General features: G+C 48.7%; 1 protein-coding gene across 1 annotated transcript in view; it reads right to left on the bottom strand.

Moving 5' to 3' along the window:
• Positions 1-22,144, bottom strand: part of DYNC1LI1 (dynein cytoplasmic 1 light intermediate chain 1) — a 528,072-nt gene that overhangs the window by 232,802 nt on the left and 273,126 nt on the right. Inside the window, exon 8 of the mRNA XM_078663930.1 lies at positions 2,762-2,873. Within this exon, the coding sequence (XP_078520056.1) occupies positions 2,762-2,873 (112 nt within the window). The remainder of the gene's footprint in view (positions 1-2,761; positions 2,874-22,144) is intronic.

The following is a 22,144-nucleotide window of genomic DNA, read 5'->3' as shown; positions in this document are numbered from 1 at the left end:
TGCATCTCGTATCCAGCATCCCCTATGGGGAGATGGTAAGAATGAGACGTGTGTGTAGCAATCCTATAGACCTGGAAAAAGCCCAATTGGAAAGTAGAGAGCGTTTCTTCGAAAGGGGCTATTCAGTACAAACTATTGAAAAGGCCAGGGTTAAATCTATGACGTTCACCAGAGAGGAACTCCTTACAAACAGTATCAGACACCAACCTGGGACTGAGCCAGATGTGAGCAAGAAGAAGTCAGAGGAGTTTAAGAACTTTAGAATTATCACTGGCTTCAGCAAACAACACCGTGAGATTTACAGGATAGTTAACAGACACTGGCCCATAGTTAAGAGCGACCCTATTATTGGTGCTGGTCTACCTAAAAGGGTATCGTTAACGTATAGCAGGGCACCCTCCCTCAGAGACCAACAAGTAGACACTAATCCTGAACCCATCATGAAGACCACATGGTGGCAGAATAACAAGGGGTTCTTCAAGTTTAAGACCTGTAAGGCTTGTAATCATGGAATAAATACTAAAACCTATACTGATGGCTTTAGTGAGGTACAACATCCAATTACACAGGTATTAACCTGTAAAACTGAGTATGCAATTTATGTATTGCAATGCCCCTGTCTACTAAAATACGTGGGTAGTACGAAACTCCCTGTACACCAACGTATTCTCCAACATTTGAGAGCTATCACAAATGTGGATAATACTTATCCGGTGGCGAGACACTTTCGTGACCACCACCAAAGTGTTAACACCTCACTTAAATACTTTGTGATAGATACGGTAGATGCAAGCAGACGGGGCGGTGACAGAGAGGCCAAACTGAGAAAATTGGAAACTCGTTACATTCTCTTACATGATACCAAGGCCCCAGGTGGGTTGAATGTCACAGAGGATTTGTACACGTGTCTTCCATGAGCCATTCAACAACAATTTAATTCATCGTATTGAGCTAGAATTGTACATAATATTTAGTAGGTACAATGTCCCATCGTGAAACACCACGGTAGGGGATACGGACATGATACCATTTAAATAGGTCAGACTTTTTGCTGGAGCTGTTGCTATAAGATTTGAATTTTTTGTACACAATGAGGGCACATCATATCTGTTTAAACTAGGAGGGTCCTTATTTCCCAGCAGTCGATTTTCAGAATGTATGATGAAAATTCAATTATTTTATTTCATTTATTCAAACACTACATGGTCAGCTAATTAGGGGGCAATATAATGATACAGTATACATTTACAGTAACTATGCGCCTATGGGCCATTTTAACTTATTATGATTGGTAATGTGTATATAAAATGGATATTAACATGATTTTACTTATTTATAAGGGAATCAGGTATACGGTGTTTATTCGCTGCTTTACTTACCAAAGCATTTAATTTGCACTTTATTTGCTATTTTGCACATTGGCGTATTTTGCACAAAAAACGTTTTTGGAGTGATATATCCGAAGTTTTGAATTTTGCACCAATGCATACTTTGCACATCAATATCAAGCACTAGCACTTAAGTCTTATTAATTTGAATATTCGATAGGCAAATTATTATTATTTATAATTTGCCACGTCAAACTGCGTATACCGAATATATACACATATTCAGAATCTATTGGTATTTCACCGTGATTTGTATTTTGTTAATTAGCCCAATGAGCAGCATATTTTTCTATTGTATTTAAACCAGATTGTAATGTGTACTCTCTTCAACTGGATGCGATATTAACTCTGTTGAACGATATAAAGACCCCAGTATGTTTTCCATGTTTACTCATAGCCCTTACACGTGACTAGGCAAGAACCAATTACTGGCACTTTAAAAGGACTCGTCGTGATTGAGATCACTGTCATGTGAACAAGGCTCCTTTGAGCCGAAACGTCATGCGGCTAACTTGCACTAAATAAAAAACTTTAGCACTCAACTGGTCCGTGTCTGCGTGATCCCTTGCTGGGAGAATTCCTGAGCGTGTGGAGAGAGACGCTGTTTCTTGGATATATATATATATATGTATATATATATATAAGCGTACACACCACGCTAAAGAACTACTATAGCAAATGGTACATGAGACATCGCCTACAGGCCTGCTGTGTAATGAGAACCACTAAGACTGCTTACATTTGGTAGGGGGGTGCCGAATGCTCTATAGATTGGCATAAAGTAGCAGAATTACTATCTGAAGTTACACAGATGAATACAGTCTCTTCCACACAATGGGCATTACAGAACATTAAAGATGAACTGCAGGCAAACAGATATACCAACTCTTTATTGGACTCAGACTAGTAATTGCTAAAATGGGATATAGCAATCATCAGTTATATAAGAATCGTGGTGCAGCAGATCTACAATGATGGAGGACACTCACAGAAAACTGAAAGGCTAAGGGCCAGATGTGACAGATGTCATTCATGCCCAATTCCCCGAGAGATATGCGTGCTAATACAAGTATGTATAGTGTCATAACGAGTTTCAGAGCACCTCAGATATCGGCATAACTCAAGTACACATTGTGCCATATCTGAATTAATCTGAAGAAAATACACATCAAGATTATTAAAAAAATGAGAACGAGGCAGATAAGTTAGTTCCCAATTGCAACATGTGTTCCACTCAAATTCACCCAACAGCCTTAAAATCCCACCCCTCGTCCTGAAGTTCCAGCACAGCTTCAGGGTAAATGAATGGATTGTGCAATGTAGTGGTAGTTGCTATGCAACAAGGCAGCTGTACTTAAATAAAATTACTTTACCTTTCTTACTGGTGGTTTTAATACAACTTCTTCAAAACTGTCTTCTGCTTTTAATGTCTGAAAGTTTTCATGTAAAATTCGAATTTTCTTTTCATTATCCCACCCTGCAGGACTAGAAAACAAGAACAAGTACTAATGTTTAACATCTGTTCTCTAAAAACATTACTAAATTCTCTCATTATGGTGGAAAACCCCAGATCCAAGTGGTCAAAAATGCACACAACACTATAGTATGACATAACTTCCTAATTTCCCAAAACTATCCTTAATGTATGGCTAGATTATGAATTTAAACCCCAGTTAGGTTTAGGTTAACGTAGATCTGTGGGAACTAACTGATGGTTTAATATTTCAGATTGCCATACACCTGAATATAATTTAAGATATGATCAACATATGGCGGAAAAATATAAAACAATAACTAGGGTAACATGCGTACTGAATGAACCATTCTTTTATATCACTGTTGATGCTTCAGCTCTTAAAGATCCCTCCTCTTGGTAAACAGCCATTACAATGCGGTCATAACCAAGCACACAAGTTACTTACCTTCGGAAATGATATATCTGTAAGAAACATTAGTAGTGATAGATTCCTTACCTTAGAATTACCCCCAGGCGTCAGACTGGATCCAGAAAGTTTTTCGTCAGCAGTACCCCTGCGCGTCGGTTGGTGTCGTCGTGTGGCTTTGGGTGCATCATTGGCGTCCTTGGTGCCGGGATGACGTCGCTGGAGCTACTTAGACATGCCCACGTGCGCTGACGTCAGTTCTGTACACGACTTTCCATACCAGGAACGCAGAGCCATGCAAGATACTGACCACTGGTGCCATGATACTAGGGCCCTGAAAGGGATGACCTTAGCCCTAGAAATCTGTGCGCAGAACGGGGAGGATGGGTGGGACGGTAAGGAATCTATCACTACTAATGTTTCTTACAGATATATATTGTTATCTAAGGTAAGTAACTTGTGCATCTGAAAGAAACATCTAGTGATAGATTCCTTACCTTAGAATAGATACCCCAGCAATACTAACCCAGGTAGTGAGTCTGCAAACCAAGATCACACCAGAAAGTCCAGGAGAAAAGAAGCCGTCTCTCCGGACTTGGCTGTCCATGCAGTAGTGCTTGGTAAACGTGTGCAGCAAACCCCATGTAGCTGCCTAACAGTTGTCCTGCAAGGGAACTCCTCGTCCCATAGGCAGTAGTGGCTGCCGTCGCCCTGGTAGAATGGGGGCGCAACCCCACTGGATGCTCCTTTTTAGCCAAGGAATAACAAGCCTTTATGCACAGAATGACCCACCGAAAGATGGTGCGTATGTGCACAGCCCGACCTTTCTTGGCGCTCACGTAGCCAACAAACAGCTGGTCATCCACCCGGAAATGTTGTGTGCGGCTCAGATAGAAAGAGAGCGCACGTTTTGGGTCCAGAAGGTGGAGTCTCTCTTCCTCTTTAGAGGGATGCGGAGGCGGAAAAAAGGCGGGCAAAGTGATGGTCTGTCCGATGTGAAAGGCAGTAACAACCTTAGGCAGAAAAGAAGGACGAGTCCTTAGAACAACTTTGTCCGGATGGACAGAGAGAAAATGAGGCTTAGAAGAAAGAGCCTGGAGCTCACTCAATCGTCTGGCAGAAGTGATAGCAACCAGGAAAGCAGTCTTTAGAGTGAAAAGACGAAGAGGGCAATTATGAAGTGGCTCAAAGGGAGCATCTGAAAGGTAAGAACTAGATTCAAGTCCCACTAAGGCATCACAAAAGGAACAGGAGGAAACGTGTGTGATGTCTTTCAATAATCTACTTACAACAGGGGACTTAAAAAGGGGAGGTTGATCTGGAGCCTTAGAAAGGCAGAAATGGCAGAGAGATAGCCCTTGATAGTGCCCAGAGCAGAGGCCTGCTGGGCCAAAGAGAGAAGAAAAAGAAGGACCTCTGAAAGAGGGGTAGAAAGGGGATCCACAGCCTTTCTTGTGCACCATGCCACAAACTTATTCCATCTACAGGCGAGTACCGTTTTTGTAGAGGGACGCCTGGCTGCCAAGATAACATTACATACTTCAGGAAGCAGGTCAATAGACATCAATTGCCGCCGCTCAATCTCCATGCAAGGAGGTGGAGGCTCGACAGGTTTGGGTGGAAGACCATCCCCTGCTGCTGCGACAGAAGATCCTCTCGAAGAGGCAGACGGATCGTGGGATCAATGCTCATACTGAGTAGCTCGGGATACCATACCCTTCGAGCCCAGTCTGGAACCACAAGGATGACTTGGGCTGGGTCGCGCCTGATCTTCTTCAGCACTCTGGGCAGAAGTGGTATAGGCGGAAAGGTGTACAACAGACCGCAACTCCACTCGCAACGGAAAGCGTTGCCGAGCGAATGCCGCCTTGGAAATTTCAACATACAAAACTGATGACATTACGCGTTCTCTTCGGTGGCGAATAGATATAACCAAGCTCTCCCCGCAGTTGAAAGAGACCTTGCGCCACGTCAGAGTTCAGACGCCATTCGTGATCCATCATGCACTGGTGGCTGAGTTAGTCCGCTCTGGCGTTCAGAGAACCTGCCAGGTGTTGAACCACCAGGAACATGCCCTGATGTTCCAGCCATGTCCCGAGGCGCAGAGCCTCCTGACTTGGGATCCATGACCCCACCCCGCCCTGTTTGTTGCAGTACCAGATGGCGGTGGTGTTGTCTGTGAACACCTGCACTACTCTCCCCATGATAGAGGGGAGGAATGCCTTCAGTGCAAGTCGGATCGCTCAAAGCTCCAGCAGGTTGATGTGGAGCCTGGGCTCCGCTGGAGACCAGAGGCCTCTGATCTCCGCCTCTCCCATGTGGCCTCCCCCATCCCAGAAGGGACGCGTCCATCACAACTGTATGTTCCGGTTGGGGAAGGGAGAGGGATCTGACATTGACCCAATTAAGATTCGTGAGCCACCACTGCAATTGTTGTGCAGTGGCCTCCAAGATCTGGACGTGATTGGACAGGTTGCCCTGATGCTGTGCCCACTGGAACTTCAGGTCCCACTGCAGAGCCCGCATATGCCATCTGGCATGATCCCCAAGCAGGATGCAGGAGGCCATCAAGCCCAGCAGCCCGAGGGTCATCCTGACCAAACCTGGGACAGAGGCTGAAAGATCGGAATCATAGTCTGAATGTCCCGGACTCGCTGGATAGACCCGAAACCGCGCAGAGTCCAGAACCGCTCCGATAAAGAGGATTTTCTGTGAGGGAATTAGGTGCGACTTCGGCACACTGATGGCAAACCCCAGCGAATGCAGGAGGTCGGCCGTAGTCTGGAGTTTGAGTTTTGAGTTTTAAATTATTTATAGAGCGCGCGTACACCTGACGGTTCCATGGCGCTACAGTATGCTGAGACCTTGAGAAGCGAGAATAACAGGGGGGGGACTAATGAAAAATCAGAGGGGAAAGGCTTTAGAGAATAGAAAGGTTTTTAAAGCCTTTCTGAAAGGCGGGTATTGGGTAGAGCATCTGAGTTGGACAGGAAGGGAATTCCAGAAAATGGGGGCAAGGGTAGAGAATTTCGAGCCTCCCCATTTTTTACGTCGAAAGCGGGGAACAATCAGTAAGTGTTGAGAAGAGGAGCGAAGTACCCAGGAGGGGGTATAGGGTTTGATCTGGAGGTGGGAGACAACTGCCTGGGGCGAGCCCGCCTTCAACAGCCAGTCGTCGAGATAGGGGAAGACTGAAACGAATATGCTACTTACCAGTATGCATCTGTTCTTGGCATGTAGGGCTGCTGACATTCACATCTATGCATAGATCGCCGCCTAGTGTTGGGTCCGGATGATTGCACATTGTTGTCCTGGAAGAGTCTTCGAAGTATCACGAGATAGGTGGCTCCTCCCCTGGACTACAGTGCGCATGGGCATCCTCTCCATCCTCAGATTGTTTTTCGCCATTGTGGCAGAGATGGAGTGTAGTACAGTAAGTGATGACCATGCTAAGAGTAATTCTGAGTGCTGCAGCCGCTACAGGCGCCGGGGAGGAGGGCGGGCGATGTGAATGTCAGCAGCCCTACATGCCAAGAACAGATGCATACTGGTAAGTAGCATATTCGATTCGAGGCATGTGGGCTGCTGAATTCACATCTATGCTTAGAATACATAGCAGTCCCTCCATTAGCGGCGGCTGCCTGTGCCAGCTGCAGCAGTCTGAAAAAGTGTTTTTAGAACAGCCTGGCCTACAGCTGCTTGCTGTTTGGAGTGCACATCTACGCAGTAGTGATAAGTAAATGTGTGTACGGTAGACCATGTGGCTGCTTTACATATTTCTTCTAAGGGAATGTTCCCCAGGAAAGCCATGGATGCCCCTAACTTCCGTGTGGAGTGGGCCCTTGGGGGGATCGTTAAAGTGCGCTTAGCCTTTTGATAGCAAATTTGGATGCACCTAACGATCCATCTGGCTATACCTGCTTTAGAAATGGGGTTGCCTATGTGTTGCGGTGAGAAGGCAACAAACAGTTGTTTGGTTTTTCTGAGGTCTTTTGTTCTATCAATGTAGTACATGAGAGCTCTTTTTACATCTAGTGTGTGGAGCATTCTTTCTGCCACTGAATCTGGGTTTTGGAAGAACACTGGTAGTTCTATTGTTTGATTCATATGGACTGTGAAACCACCTTAGGCAGAAACTTAGGGTTAGTGCGTAGTACTACCCTGTTGGAGTGAATTTGTATGAAAGGCTCCTGGATAGTTAGTGCTTGAAGTTCACTAACGCATCTTAGCGATGTGATTGCTATAAGGAAAGCTACTTTCCACGTTAAGAATTGTATCTCGCATGAGTGGAGAGGCTCAAAAGGTGGACCCATCAGTCTGGTAAGGACCAAATTTAGGTTCCATACAGGTGCTGGTGGGTGCCTGGGCGGAATAACTCGTTTGAGTCCTTCCAGAAAAGCTTTGATGGCAGGCACTCTGAAAAGCGAGAGATGCCGCCTATTTTGGAGATAAGCTGCCATTGCAGATAAATGTATACGAATGGAAGCGTAGGCCAGATTGCATTTGTAGAGATGTAATAGATAACAGATGATGTTTTGAGTAGATGCATCTAGCGGATTAATGTCATTATTGGAACAATAAATGACGAAACGCTTCCACTTGGCTGCATAGCATGCTCTAGTTGTGGGCCTCCTTGCCTCCTTTATGATATCCATACAGTCAGGAGGCAGGTTGAGGTAGCAAAATTCTAAGACTTCAGGAGCCAGATCGCCAGGTTGAGCTGTTGCGGATCTGGATGCTGAATGTCGCCATGGCTCTGCGTCAAGTGTGTGGGTGAGAGGTGCAGTCTTTGATGTGGTACCACGGAGAGTTCCAGAAACGTGGTGTACCATGGTTGGCGTGCCCACGTTGGAGCAACCAGGATGAGAGTCATCGAGTGTTGCCTCAGTTTGCGTGCCACTAGCGGTATTAGAGGTGCTGGTGGAAAAGCGTACGCAAATTTGCCGGACCAGTTCATCCATATCGCATTTCCCTGCGACTATGGATGTGGGAACCTGGCGGCAAAGCTTTGGCATTTTGCGTTTTCCTTTGTGGCGAATAGGTCTATCTCTGGATGACCCCACTGCTGGAAGTACGGGTGGAGTACTGATGGATGTATCTCCCACTCGTGCATTTGGTGGCTGTGCCTGCTGAGCAGGTCCGCCATCTGATTGTCCTTGCCTGGGAGGTGTTCTGCCATGAGGAAGATGTTTCTCTGAATGGCCCACTTCCACATGCTCTGAGCCAGATGAGACAACTGTGGAGAGTGTGTACCTCCCTGCTTCTGTATGTAGTACATGGCCGTCATGTTGTCCGTTCGGATCAACACCACTTTGTTGCACAAGTGTACCTTGAAAGCCTTCATTGCCATGAAGATTGCCATCAGTTCCAGAAGGTTGATGTGCATCTTCCTTTGCTGTACCGTCCATAGTCCCTGCACTGTGTAGTGGAGTACATGAGCTCCCCATCCCTGGAGAGATGCGTCCGTTGTCAGAATAATCTGTGGCACAGGCTCTTGGAACAGTCGGCCCTGGCAAAGGTTTTGTGGATTCCACCAATGCAGAGAGTTGTATGCACGACCGGTCACCAACACTAGGTCTTTCAACTGTCCGTGAGCCTGGTTCCACTGACGTGCTAAGCACTCCTGAAGCGGACGCATATGTAGTCTCGCGTGCGGGACTATGAAGATGCAGGAGGCCATCATGCCTATCAACTGCATGAACACTCGTGCTGGAAGCGAGTGTTGTGGTCTGAATTTTTGTATCAGCAATTGAATGCTGTTGATTCTCACTGAATTTGGCTGTGCTTTGGCTGCCAGAGTGTCGATTGTAGCGCCCAAGTACTGCCATACGTGTGCGGGTTGAAGGTGGGACTTTGGATAATTCAGTGAAAATCCCAGGCTGTGAATTGGGTGAATAGTGTGGGACATGTGGGTGGCACATTGCTGGGCCGACTTTGCTTGGACAAGCCAGTCGTCCAGGTAAGGGTAGACGTGGACATTTTGTCTCCGCAGGTGTGCAGCCACTGTCGCTAGGCATTTGGTAAACACCCTGGGTGCTGTAGTGACTCCGAAGGGGAGAACATTGAACTGATAATGTTGATTTTGAATGGTAAATCTGAGGTATTTTCTGTGTGACGGGTGTACCGGTATATGGAAATATGCATCCTTGAGATCTAGTGTTGCGAGGAAATCTCCCTGACTGAGCAACGGTAGGACCTGCTGTAATGTGAGCATATGGAAGTGTTCCGAAAGGATGTACATGTTTAGGGGCCTGAGGTCTAATATGGGCCTGAGGGACCCGTCCTTTTTTGGGATTAAGAAGTACAGCGAGTACACCCCTGTACCTATTTGTTCCACAGGCACGAGCTCTATGGCTCCTTTTTGCAGCATGCTGACAACCTCCTGCTGCAATAATTGCATATGCTCTGCGGACATAGGACGGTGTTTTGGGGGTATGTTGGGTGGAGTGGATGTTAACTCCAGACAATAACCGTGCTGGATAAGCGGTCTTACCCACCTGTCTGTGGTGATGGATTTCCAGACTGGCAGGAACCGTTGTAGTCTCCCCCCGACCGGTGTTATGTGGTCGGGGGGCGTCACTGTTTGTTGGTGGCGGAGGATCGGGAGTTGTTGTTTCCACGACCTCTGCCTTTGGCGCTGTTTCCACGATAGCCACCCCTATTGTTTTTGCCGTAGGTGGTTTGCGTGGCCCCTTTATTGTATTGTGCCTGCTGGGACACCTGTCCTCTGGAAGCTCCTCTATTGTTGGAGCGACGAAAAGAACCACCTCTGAACTGCTGGGACTGAAGAGCTCCCATAGACTTTGCAGTCTCAGTGTCCTTTTTGAATTTCTCCAAGGTGGTGTCCACTTCTGGGCCAAATAAGTGATCAGGGTTAACTGGTTGATTGAGAATGGTGGTTTGTATTTCAGACTTGAAACCAGAGATTCTCAGCCAGACGTGCCTACGTAACATAACGCTGGTGTTAATTGCCCTGGCCGCAGTGTCAGCTGCGTCCAGTGCACACTTAATGGACGCATTAGAAATAAGTTTTCCTTCCTGAATTAGCGTTTCAGCTGCCTCTTTGTACTCATCTGGCAAGTGTTGTAACAGGGTTTCAAGTGTTCATAGTGAGCCCTGTCATATCTGGCTAGGAGCGCCTGTGTGTTGGAGATTCCCCAGACATTGGCGGCTTAAGCTGCCACCCTTTTCCCTGAGGCTTTGAGCACTTTTGAGTCCTTGTCAGGGGGAGGAGCATCACCCGTGGCTTGTGAATTTGCTCGTTTACGAGCATTGGAAACAACTATAGGGTCCAGTGGTAACTGGACCTTGATATATGTAGGGTCGCCTGGTGCAGGTTTGTATTTCTTCTCAATCCTGGGGTTTATTACTCTGGCCCTCGTGGTGTCCTTAAAGATGTCTCCAGCGTGTCTCAGGACACCTTTTAGCATAGGCAGAATTTTGACAGTTCTCTCAGAAGTGGAGAAGGTGTTAAACAAGAAATCCTCCTCAATAGGGTCCGCATGGAGTTGGACAGCGTGATTTTTTGCTGCCCTCTCAATAAGTGTGTTGAACGCAGCTGTGTCTTCTGTTGGTAATGTTTTAACAGTATAGACATTGCTGTCAGTGTTCGTCTGGATCAGAGTCTATAGGATAATTGTACTCCTGATTGTAAGCCTCCTTCGCATCTGCATCTGAATGTGTGGGCGAAGTAAATTCTGGTTCTTGGCCACATGGGTGCAGAGGTTCAGACAGAACAGGTGACGTTGCTGAATCCCTCTTTTTCTTTAATGGAATCTTGTAGGACTCCATTGGCTGTTCTGGGACGATTTTCCGCTTGTGAATGGAAAGTCTACCAGTTTCAGCGTCGAGGAATTGCCTCGGCTGGTCTTCCTGGAGAGGCTGTCGATGCTTTGTGGCCACTTCAGTTGTTGTAGACTTTTTCCCCATGGACACCTTCTTTGCTGGGTCGACGCCCGTAAGTGGGGCGAACGCCTTAGGTGGTACCGGTGGCGGCAGTATAAACTTTATCGGCGCCGACGCCTTTGGAGCGGTGACGACCGATTTTGGGGGTGGAGCGGCCTTTGGTTCGACAACCAGGGCTTTATCCTTTATACGCTGCAGCGAGTCCGACACTTGCTTCGAAAAAGAGGCGGATGGCCGTATTGACTCGACGGGATCTTTAGAGCCACGGTGTTTTGTGCGCTCGATGTCCTTGCCGACTTTGGGATTGTCGAGTCCACGCTTAGGATCAATAGCGTCCTGCGCTTTGGCTCCTTTAGCGGTATCAACGGTGTTCGGCGCCGACGTCTTTGGGTCGATGTCCACAACCTTTTTCTTCTGCGCCCCGGATTTCGGGTTGGCCCCGTTTGAGCAGCTTATCCGGCCCGATAGCACCCTGTGGCGGCGTCGAAGCCGACGGCTCAGAAGCCTTCGATACGAGCAAAGTGATTTGCATTTTCGGTTTCGATTTGGTTTCCGGTGCTTTCGGTTTTGTGGACACCGATGTTGTTGGTTTTGATTTTGGTCGATCAACAGACGGCTCTTTAGAAATATCCGTAGCCGGGCCCTGAAGCGAGGCTGTAGAACTACTTTTTTGATCTTGGGTAAGGCCTGGAGGCGATCCCTCGACCTGAGCCTTATCGAGTGTTTCGTCGCAGGCCCCCGAACCAGCGGTCGGGCCTAGCTCTTCGCTCGAGCTATCGTCTACGGCCCCATAGGACTCATCGTCGTCTCCTACCTCGTCGACGACTTCGATATCCTCGACCAATTCCTCATTTACTGCGTCATAGCTGGAGTCAACCTCCGACGCATCATCCGACTGGTTCTCCTGAACTTCGTGCTCGACCCCTTTGTCGTCTTCAGCGTCGAAGATGTTCACCGGGTCAGGCGTTGTGTGCTGGGCCTCCTTTTGCGCCGCGCGTCGAAGGCGAAGTGTTTTCTTGGACTGGAACCGAGAACAGGCCATACAGCTGGCCTCATCGTGATCCGGAGACAGGCACTTGTTGCACACCGGATGGACGTCAATATGAGGGTACTTGGAGTTGCAGACTGGACATCTTTTGAATGGGCTCCGTTCCATTTTGAACGTCGACAAGGCCTACGGTGCTGACGTTCGGCTCGAAATTGAGCTGGAACGAGTACTTGGCACCGATCGCAAGACAATACCGACGATACCTATAGGCCTTTCGGCCAAAGAAAGTTTTCTATCGATTCCGAACTTGAGTAAGCAAATATACAATTGAACCCAATGGCGGAAAAAAACAATCTGAGGATGGAGACGATGCCCATGCGCACTGTAGTCCAGGGGAGGAGCCACCTATCTCGTGATACTTCGAAGACTCTTCCAGGACAACAATGTGCAATCATCCGGACCCAACACTAGGCGGCGATCTATGCATAGATGTGAATTCAGCAGCCCACATGCCTCGAACCCCCTGATCTGCGCAGATGAGCTGCGACCACCGCCATCACTTTCGTGAACCCCTGAGGGGCGCTGGTAAGGCCAAAGGGGAGCGCGGGGAACTGAAAATGCTCATGGCCTACTGTGAATCGCAGGTAGCGCCTATGGGCAGGCAGGACAGGAACGCAGAGCCATGCAAGATACTGACCACTGGTGCCCTGATGCTAGGGCCCTGAAAGGGATGACCTTAGCCCTAGAAATCTGTGCGCAGAACGGGGAGGATGGGTGGGGCGGTAAGGAATCTATCACTACTAATGTTTCTTACAGATATATATTGTTATCTAAGGTAAGTAACTTGTGCATCTGAAAGAAACATCTAGTGATAGATTCCTTACCTTAGAATAGATACCCCAGCAATACTAACCCAGGTAGTGAGTCTGCAAACCAAGATCACACCAGAAAGTCCTGGAGAAAAGAAGCAGTCTCTCCGGACTTGGCTGTCCATGCAGTAGTGCTTGGTAAACGTGTGCAGCAAACCCCATGTAGCTGCCTAACAGATGTGCTGCAAGGGAACTCCTCGTCCCATAGGCAGTAGTGGCTGCCGTCGCCCTGGTAGAATGGGGGCGCAACCCCACTGGATGCTCCTTTTCAGCCAAGGAATAACAAGCCTTTATGCACAGAATGACCCACCGAAAGATGGTCCGTATGTGCACAGCCCGACCTTTCTTGGCGCTCACGTAGCCAACAAACAGCTGGTCATACACCCGGAACTTTTGTGTGCGGCTCAGATCGAAAGAGAACGCACGTTTTGGGTCCAGAAGGTGGAGTCTCTCTTCCTTTTTAGAGGGATGCAGAGGCGGAAAAAAGGCGGGCAAAGTGATGGTCTGTCCGATGTGAAAGGCAGTGACAACCTTCGGCAGAAAAGGACGAGTCCTTAGAACAACTTTGACCGGATGGACAGAGAGAAAATGAGGCTTAGAAGAAAGAGCCTGGAGCTCACTCAATCGTCTGGCAGAAGTGACGGCAACCAGGAAAGCAGTCTATAGAGTGAAAAGACGAAGAGGGCAATTATGAAGTGGCTCAAAGGGAGCATCAGAAAGGTAAGAACTAGATTCAAGTCCCACTGAGGCATCACAAAAGGAACAGGAGGAAACGTGCGTGATGTCTTTCAAGAATCTACTTACAACAGGGGACTTAAAAAGGGGAGGTTGATCTGGAGCCTTAGAAAGGCGGAAATGGCCGAGAGATAGCCCTTGATAGTGCCCAGAGCAAAGGCCTGCTGGGCCAAAGAGAGAAGAAAAAGAAGGACCTCTGAAAGAGGGGCAGAAAGGGGATCCACAGCCTTTGCTGTGCACCATGCCACAAGCTTATTCCATCTACAGGCGAGTAGCGTTTTTGTGGATAGACGCCTGGCTGCCAAGATAACATTACATACCTCCAGGAAGCAGGTCAATAGACGTCAACTGCCGCCGCTCAATCTCCATGCAAGCAGGTGGAGGCTGGACAGGTTTGGGTGGAAGACCATCCACTGCTGCTGCGACAGAAGATCCTCTCGAAGAGGCAGACGGATCGTGGAATCAATGCTCATACTGAGTAGCTCGGGTTACCATACCCTTCGAGCCCAGTCTGGAACCACAAGGATGACTTGGGCTGGGTCGCGCCTGATCTTCTTCAGCACTCTGGGCAGAAGTGGTATAGGCGGAAAGGTGTACAACAGACCGCAACTCCACTCGCAACGGAAAGCGTTGCCGAGCGAATGCCGCCTTGGAAATTCCAACATGCAAAACTGATGACATTGCGCGTTCTCTTCGGTGGCGAATAGATATAACCAAGCTCTCCCCACTGTTGAAAGAGACCTTGCGCCACGTCCGAGTTCAGACGCCATTCGTGATCCATCATGCACTGGTGGCTGAGTTAGTCCGCTCTGGCGTTCAGAGAACCTGCCAGGTGTTGAACCACTAGGAACATGCCCTGATGTTCCAGCCATGTCCCGAGGCGCAGAGCCTCCTGACTTGGGATCCATGACCCCACCCCGCCCTGTTTGTTGAAACCGCGCAGAGTCCAGAACCGCTCCGATAAAGAGGATTTTCTGTGAGGGAATTAGGTGCGACTTAGGCACATTGATGGAAAACCCCAGCGAATACAGGATGTCGGCCGTAGTCTGGAGGTGGGAGACAACTGCCTGGGGCGAGCCCGCCTTCAACAGCCAGTCGTCGAGATAGGGGAAGGCTGAAACCCCTGATTTGCGCAGATGAGCTGCGACCACCGCCATCACTTTCGTGAACCCCTGAGGGGCGCTGGTAAGGCCAAAGGGGAGCGCGGTGTACTGAAAATGCTCATGGCCTACTGTGAATTGCAGGTAGCGCCTATGTGTCAGGTGCCCCACAAGTCTTACCTTTGCTTGTGACGCAATTCGGCAGAGACGACAAGAGCACCCGTCCCTGTACCCACCTGACCCTCGTGGAAGGCAATACCCAGCAGGGATGAGATGGACGCAGGGATGGGAGCTAGGGTGTAGAGTTAAAGGGTAGCGTGGAGCTGGCGGGGCGTCCCGGTGTCAACTGGAAACCAATAAAGAGCTAGATCAGAAACTGAGTCAGACCCGAAAAGGAACCACCCCCCACATACACACACAGACCTTGTAACCCTCTGAGGACTCACCAATGCTTCCGGGACGGAAGGTCCCCCAATGGGTTCAGCTCCGGATATGAATAGCGAAGGTAAGGCGCTCCTGCGCGTTACATCCAAGTTCAAACAAAAAGAAAGCGCTCCTGTGCGTTTCACCCAAGCTTAAACAAAAGAAAGCGCTCCTGCGCGTGTAGCTGACAACTGTAAGTAGTCACTCAACCTGTGGCTTCCCCTATAAGGAACCCAAACCTGTTTGCTGAGCTGTTTCCTTTTTAGCGCTCCTGCGCGGTGGGAAACCGAAAAGTACAAACCCAAAACAATACTCAGGTCCACAAAACACCCTCAAGGCGCTCCTGCGCGTCAAGGGTTACAGTGACAAAAACAGGCACTTTCCTGGATCCCCCAAGAGAAGGAACAAGCAAGCGCTCCTAAGTGGCGCAGATGTGAGGCAGAGTTGCGCTCCAGCACGGCTTGACTCCGTGGTGGCAGACGAGACTCAAGAAGCGCTCTTACACGTGTGGCTGACGTGACAGCCGAGCAGCGCTCCAGCGCGGCTCGTCTCCGTACTAGACAGGCAGGTCTCAGCAAGCGGGATCCCCAGCAAGGAATCCGAAGCACCGAGCAAGCGGGAAACGCGATGTTTAAGCGTTTCCCCCGGAAGTGCTTCTGTGCTCCCAGGTCGCTGCCCGGGACTAGACCGGGGACTCAATTTCCGGCCGGAAGTGAGTATTCCGGCTTTCCGTGTGTGTATGCGGGGATGGCCGGCCGCGGCATCGCCGCGAACCTGACACTATGGGCAGGCAGGACAGGAATATGAAAATATGCGTCCTGTAAGTCCAACGCCACCATCCAGTCTTGCGGGTCCAGGGTAGACAAGACCTGCGCAAGTGTGAGCATCTTGAACTTCTCCTTCCGGAGGAAGCGATTGACGTTCCAAAGGTCTAAAATAGGACGCAGGCCCTTGTCCTTCTTTGGAACCAGAAAGTAGTAGGAATAACAACCACGACCTACTTCTGGCATCGGAACGCGCTCGATGGCCCCCTTGGCCAAGAGGGCTGCAACTTCCTGCTGAAGTGCCCAGTGATCCCCCGATATGCGGTGGCACTGAGGTGGAATGGCTGGAGGAGTCGTCTCGAAGGGGAGGGAGTAGCCCATTCAGACAATTTGCAGCACCCACTCGTCCGAATTGATGTTGCGCTAGTGGAGGAGATGATGGCGTATTCGTCCACCCACTGGCGTCTGATGGGCCTGAAAGGTAGGACTAGGAAGGCTTGGAAGTGGATGCTGCGGGGGTGGTGTTGGACTGACCAGCCCGCTGGCCCCCTGAACAGCCTCAACGGTTTCCACGTCCGCAGCCACGTGGAGGTTGTTGCTGCTGTGGCCTGTGGCTCTGCGAACGCTGTGGGCGCTCTTTCCGTGGCCACAAAAGGAGTAAAAAGCAGAAGGCAGAGGAAGCTGAGCGGCCGACAGGCCCAAGGATTTGGCCATAGCCCGGGAGTCCTTGAAGCGCTCCAACACACTGCCTTATTGCCAAAAAAGCGAATGCCATCAAAGGGCATGTCCATCAAGGTGTTTTGGACATCCCCTGAGAAGCCAGTTGTCCTCAACCAGGCGTGGCGCCGAAGCGCCACCATCGTGGGAATAGACCTGCCCAGTGAGTCGGCGATATCCAGCCCAGAACGTATGGTGAACTTTGCTGCGTATCGCCCGGCCGCAATCGCCTGGGAAAGAATTGCCTGGGCCTCCTCTGGGCAGTTGGGCATCACCTGTGCAACCGTGTCCCACAGAGAGTGGGTATGACGGCTCAAGAGGCATGCAGTGTTCACCGACCGCAGCCCTAAGCTGGCAGATGAAAGCAGCTTCTTGCCAAGCTGATCCAGCTTCTTGGATTTCCTATCCGGTGGTGCGCGCTCTGAGAAGTTGAGGCTTGGACAACCAAGCTCTCAGGTGTGGGGTGTTGGGTAAGGAAGAGCCAGGCGATGGCGTCGGGCCACGTTTCTATCCACAGGAGCCCCTGTGTTGGGCCTGGACCAGGTGCCCAAAAGAACGTCTGAAAGTGCTTCATTAAAAGGCAGCAAGTGCTCCGAAGATGTAGCCGGCGGTTGGAGTACTTCTGTCAGGATGTTAGTACTGACGCCCACCGTAGGGAGCTCGAGGTGAAGAGCTTCGGCTGCCTTACGAAACACCACTGCGTAACTGGCTCCCTCCTCCGTAAGAGGATACAGCATGCCAAGGTCAGGTGAGGTGTCAAGACCACTGGCCTCTCTCAAATTCCCTGCCCAGTCCTCATCATAAACAAAGTCCTGTGCTAGAGGGTCCTCAGACCCCTCCCAGTCCTCCCCTTCCTCCGAAGTCTGTGGAATAGGCTCAAAATAAGGAGGACAGACATAGGGCATAAAAGGTGTCGGTATCTGTCGAGCCCTGTGTCCGGGTCAGGGCTGTACCTGGGGACGACGTTGTCCCGAGGAGCGGGCGACGTCGGAAGTGGTGCAGGGGAGATCGGCGCCGAAGGAGATGTCACAAGGTCGACCGGCATCAATTGGGGTCAGATAACAGATCCCTGTGGGGCCTGAGGCATCGGGGCCCAGACCCGCGGCAGCACCGGGGCCGGAGCCGCCGGAGATGGCAAAGCCGGACGCCCCATCGGGCCAGCCGGCCCAAAGAGTCGGACCATGGCATCAAGAAACTCTTGCACCTGGGCAGGCGTCTACCCCGCAACCGGAAAGGAGGGGTAGACTGCAGGCGACGTCGCTGGCTCCGCCGGAGCCGCGGAGGTGACACCGCCTGCACACTCAGAAACGTGGCGCGACAGGCGACGGGAAGTCGAAGAGTGACGATGCTTCTTCGACTTCTTTTTGGAATGTTTCGACTTAGCTGAACCTGAGTGCGAAGACTTGGATCCAGAAGAACGGTGATGGCGACTCTGCGACCGGTCCCTTGACCTCCCACGGGACCGGGACCTCGAGCAGCACGGAGCCGACTGCCGGACTTCAAGCAACTTTTGGGACCGCTCCCGCAAAGTCTTTGTGCCATGGCCCGGCAGTCGGGGCACGACTTGGGGTCGTAGTCGCACCCCAGGCAGTAGACACACAGGCGGTGGGGGTCCGTCACCGACATCATGCGATGACAGTCCCCACAGTTCTTGAAACCGGGCATCCATACGACATCAGGAACCGATAGACTCGAAAAGATATGGTAAAAGGCCTCGAAAAACTCAGTCAAAAATTGACTGGGGGTACTTGCTCTTCCCGGATCTGCGCTTGCTGGCGCAGAAAAAGGAAGAACTGAAGTCAGTGTGTGTGGGCGCTTCTTAGAAGCTCCAGCGGCGTCATACCTGCGCCAACGACACACGCGGAGCAGCACAACAATGCCAACCGACGCGCAGGGTTACTGCCCCAGGAAAAGGGGCAGTTTTAAGGTTCAGGGCCAGGCAGGGGCTGTGGCATGGGTGGTTTTAGGGCTCAGGGCCAGGAAAAGGAGCAGTTTTAGGGTTAAGGGCTAGGCAGGAGCTGCAGCAGGGGGTGGTTTTAGGGCTCAGGCCCAAGAGCCCGTGTACATGGACTGTGAATGGATCCCATGCTCAGGGGGTAGTGGGGGACAAGTGAACGGGCCTAGAGGTTAAGGCCCACCCCGAGCCTCGACTGGAAACACCGTCCCTGCTTGAGGCCGGCCTGCAGAGAGTTTCGTCCCCAACTCTGCCCATCGCGAACTCTGCCTGCGGGCAGGACCCTACGACATGACACCACATTGTAGGATATGCAGGGAGAAAGTGTGGACAGGCCCACAACAGCAGACTCTCCCCTGTTGTGACCCGCGTCCTCTACGGAGCTACGTAACGGAACGCGCACCAACTGGTGCAGGTGGGTAAACAGAGCTGGGCCGAATATCCTTGATTGTGTGTGCCTGTGTATCTTTTTACTAACCATATGTTATTACCAACTATGCCATTACAACAATATTTTCGTAGTAAAGCCATGCGTGGTAAAAATGTTTGTTGTAAATGTATGTGGTAATGCCGCATGGATGGTACGGACGGTGAAGTGAAGGTATGTGTGTATGCATGTGCTGTTCCATACAATCCCTCCTCTCCCCCCGTCCCAAAATTCTGTCACAGTTCCAGCATGCTGATTTACTTCTAATTGGTTTCACTATTATACCCTTTTACAAGCGGCAGACAATGGTTCATACCTTTCGTGTATATCTCAAATCACTGCTTTTGCCTCGTATTCTGACAGTTAAACCACACACTTAATCTAGTCTTTAAACCTACTCTTTCCTTCTCTACTTTTCAACCCTACACCTCAATCAACATAAGGACAAGTTACATACTTGAAATCCTAGTTCTCCTACAAGGGAATGCACAGAAAAGTCGTGAGCACTGAATTGTGTCATTGAACTGCGGGATCCCAGGGAACTTTACACAAGTATACATATGTGCAAAGCTCTTCAGTAAATAATATGTCATCACAAAAAGGTAAAGAAAGAAAAATAAGTGCAATGTTAGCTCCTCAGGCCTTTCTGAAGCAGCCTCCTACATCCTCTCCTATTGGCCATGCAGTCCAATTTTCTGTCTGTCCTTAAGAGTTCTCACCAGGACGAAGATATTTCAAAAGGCAAATTATGCAGCAACGTTGCCATGCACTTCCCAAAAGAGAAAATCTAAAAAAAATCCTGTCAAGAAGAAAAAAGCTTAACTGCACTCTTAGTCCATATGGACGTTGAGAGAAGTCACTTAGAAAAAGTTAGGAAAGATGTCAAATATGAAAAAAGTCATAAAGGCCGAACTAAATAAACAGGATCTTGTTATCAAGAATGGAACAGTCACCTGTGGGGCATGAGGGGACATAGGAGGAAAGGTGAGGTAATTTAAGGCCCAGTGCCAGTATTTATGTCTCACCTCAGCAGTGCTTTCACTGTCTCTTCGAGATCTGCTGTATTCAGGATATGGGCTTTAGGCGCCACTTATGTTCCGCCCATATATTTTATTGGCTCCTTTTCGTATCTTTTAGGAACTGTTATTTCATTAGGTTTCTGGTCCCGCCTTGTCCTTCCCTTTCTTCTATTGTAACCTCCCATGAGGACTGCCCCTGTAATATGTAAACTTTCTCTGTATGTTTTAATTACAGTTTGTTAGCACCCTTTTTTTAATGGCAAGCTGGTTTTCCTTTTGTTCATATTCAGCAGTTTTTTCTATGTTCCGATAGGCAGACCATATTTTGACTGGCCACGTGGGTGCCTTTATTTCAAGTTTTTTTCAGGATGTAGCGTGTGTGGATATGTAGATGAGCAGGTCGCGTGTGTAAACAAACTTGCGTTAATTACATGTTTGTTGAGCCCATGTGGCTTTTATATAGCAGTACTGTGCGCGCTTCACCGACACCACGCGCCTGGTTTAATGTTCATTTTTTTGTCCCGCCATGGTGTGAAGCCCACAATTTTTCATAGCAGCACTGTACCAGCTTGCGTAGGGTTTTCAGTTCATTATTTCGTCTCTGCATGCGGCTGCAGGATCTTATAGATAGTCAGAAATAAAAAAAAATCTACCTCTCCAATAAAGTACAGCTCAGTCAGCTATGCTTTTCTGCTATATATTTGCATTGCCGGAGTAAGTCTATAAATTTCTTTGTTCTTCTCTAAATGTAGAAGTCGCTTTCCTTTCTTACTTTACCTTCCTCGCAAGAGCATAGGCATCAACATCACTTCCCATCCTCTAAATCCTTACAAGTTCCGCTCCCATGGTGAGGTGCATGAAGTGGTGCAGTACCACAGGCTGTTACTAGGGGTCCCTGTGGAGTTGTAAAAGGACCTTTATTAGCCACATAAGGTACTGTAGCCTTAATGCAATTATACAGAAAGATTGTAGTTATGTACATGTTTCCATTTGTTTTTATTGGAAGAGAGATTTTTGTTAGTTTGCGTTTTAAATAAAACAATACTGCATTTTTAATAAGCAAGCTAACAAAAATCTCACTTCCCAAAAAACAAATGGAAACCTACTCAGCAGCAATCTTTCTCTTTATATTTCCATTAAGTAAGCAAAACCGTATAAGGATAATACAAGTCCCTTTATAACTCCACAAGAACAACTAGTAACAGCCTATTGTACCGCACCTTTTTTGCATTTTTATTTTTACTTATGCTACTGCTGGGATATTTTTCGACAAAAAACCCACAAATAAACATTTTAATTTGCAACGCCAATAGCTCAAACTTCCGCGAATGCAAAACCTATTGCATTGTAAATGATCATTACTGCAATGCCTATGGCAGTCTAGCTGATAAGATCACTTAATTTCCCTGTTTTATCCTTACAAAATAAAAAGGTCAGTGGAGGAGATTTCTGGTCAGTTTTAGGTATCTAGTGGTCCTACCACAGCTCTCTATTTGCTCTAACGACACCCAAAGATGTAAATTGAGAGAAAGTTAGCACCGAAGAAAGAGACACTGTTCCTATTCAACGTCAAGGGCCACAATGTTTAGAGCAAGTAGTGGACTAAAAAGTACACTGGTGAGAGCTGGATTGCTAAAAAAAAATAGCAAAAACATAATTTAGCCGTTTTTCAACCTTCTAATGTACTACAAAGACATGCTTTCTCTACTTATGCACACATTTCAACAGAAAAGCCTCGCTCATGTGAATATTGTTATAAATATATTGTTTTCTAAAAGTGATTTCTAGTCCATTCCAGAATCATTAAACTGTGCCTGTTAATTCTGAAATAAATCTCTGGTTATCTGTGTATTGTCATACTTATTGTACTTACAGTTAGATTGCTGAACGATTGAATGTAGCACTCTCCCCTCCATTATTCTTCAGTTTCTACTCATTGGTTGTACTACAATCAATCTAATAAATCCCATTT

This window comes from Lissotriton helveticus, chromosome 10 (assembly GCF_964261635.1).
Source record: "Lissotriton helveticus chromosome 10, aLisHel1.1, whole genome shotgun sequence".
NCBI classification, from domain to species: domain Eukaryota; kingdom Metazoa; phylum Chordata; class Amphibia; order Caudata; family Salamandridae; genus Lissotriton; species Lissotriton helveticus.
This window is presented reverse-complemented; position numbering and strand designations above follow the sequence as displayed.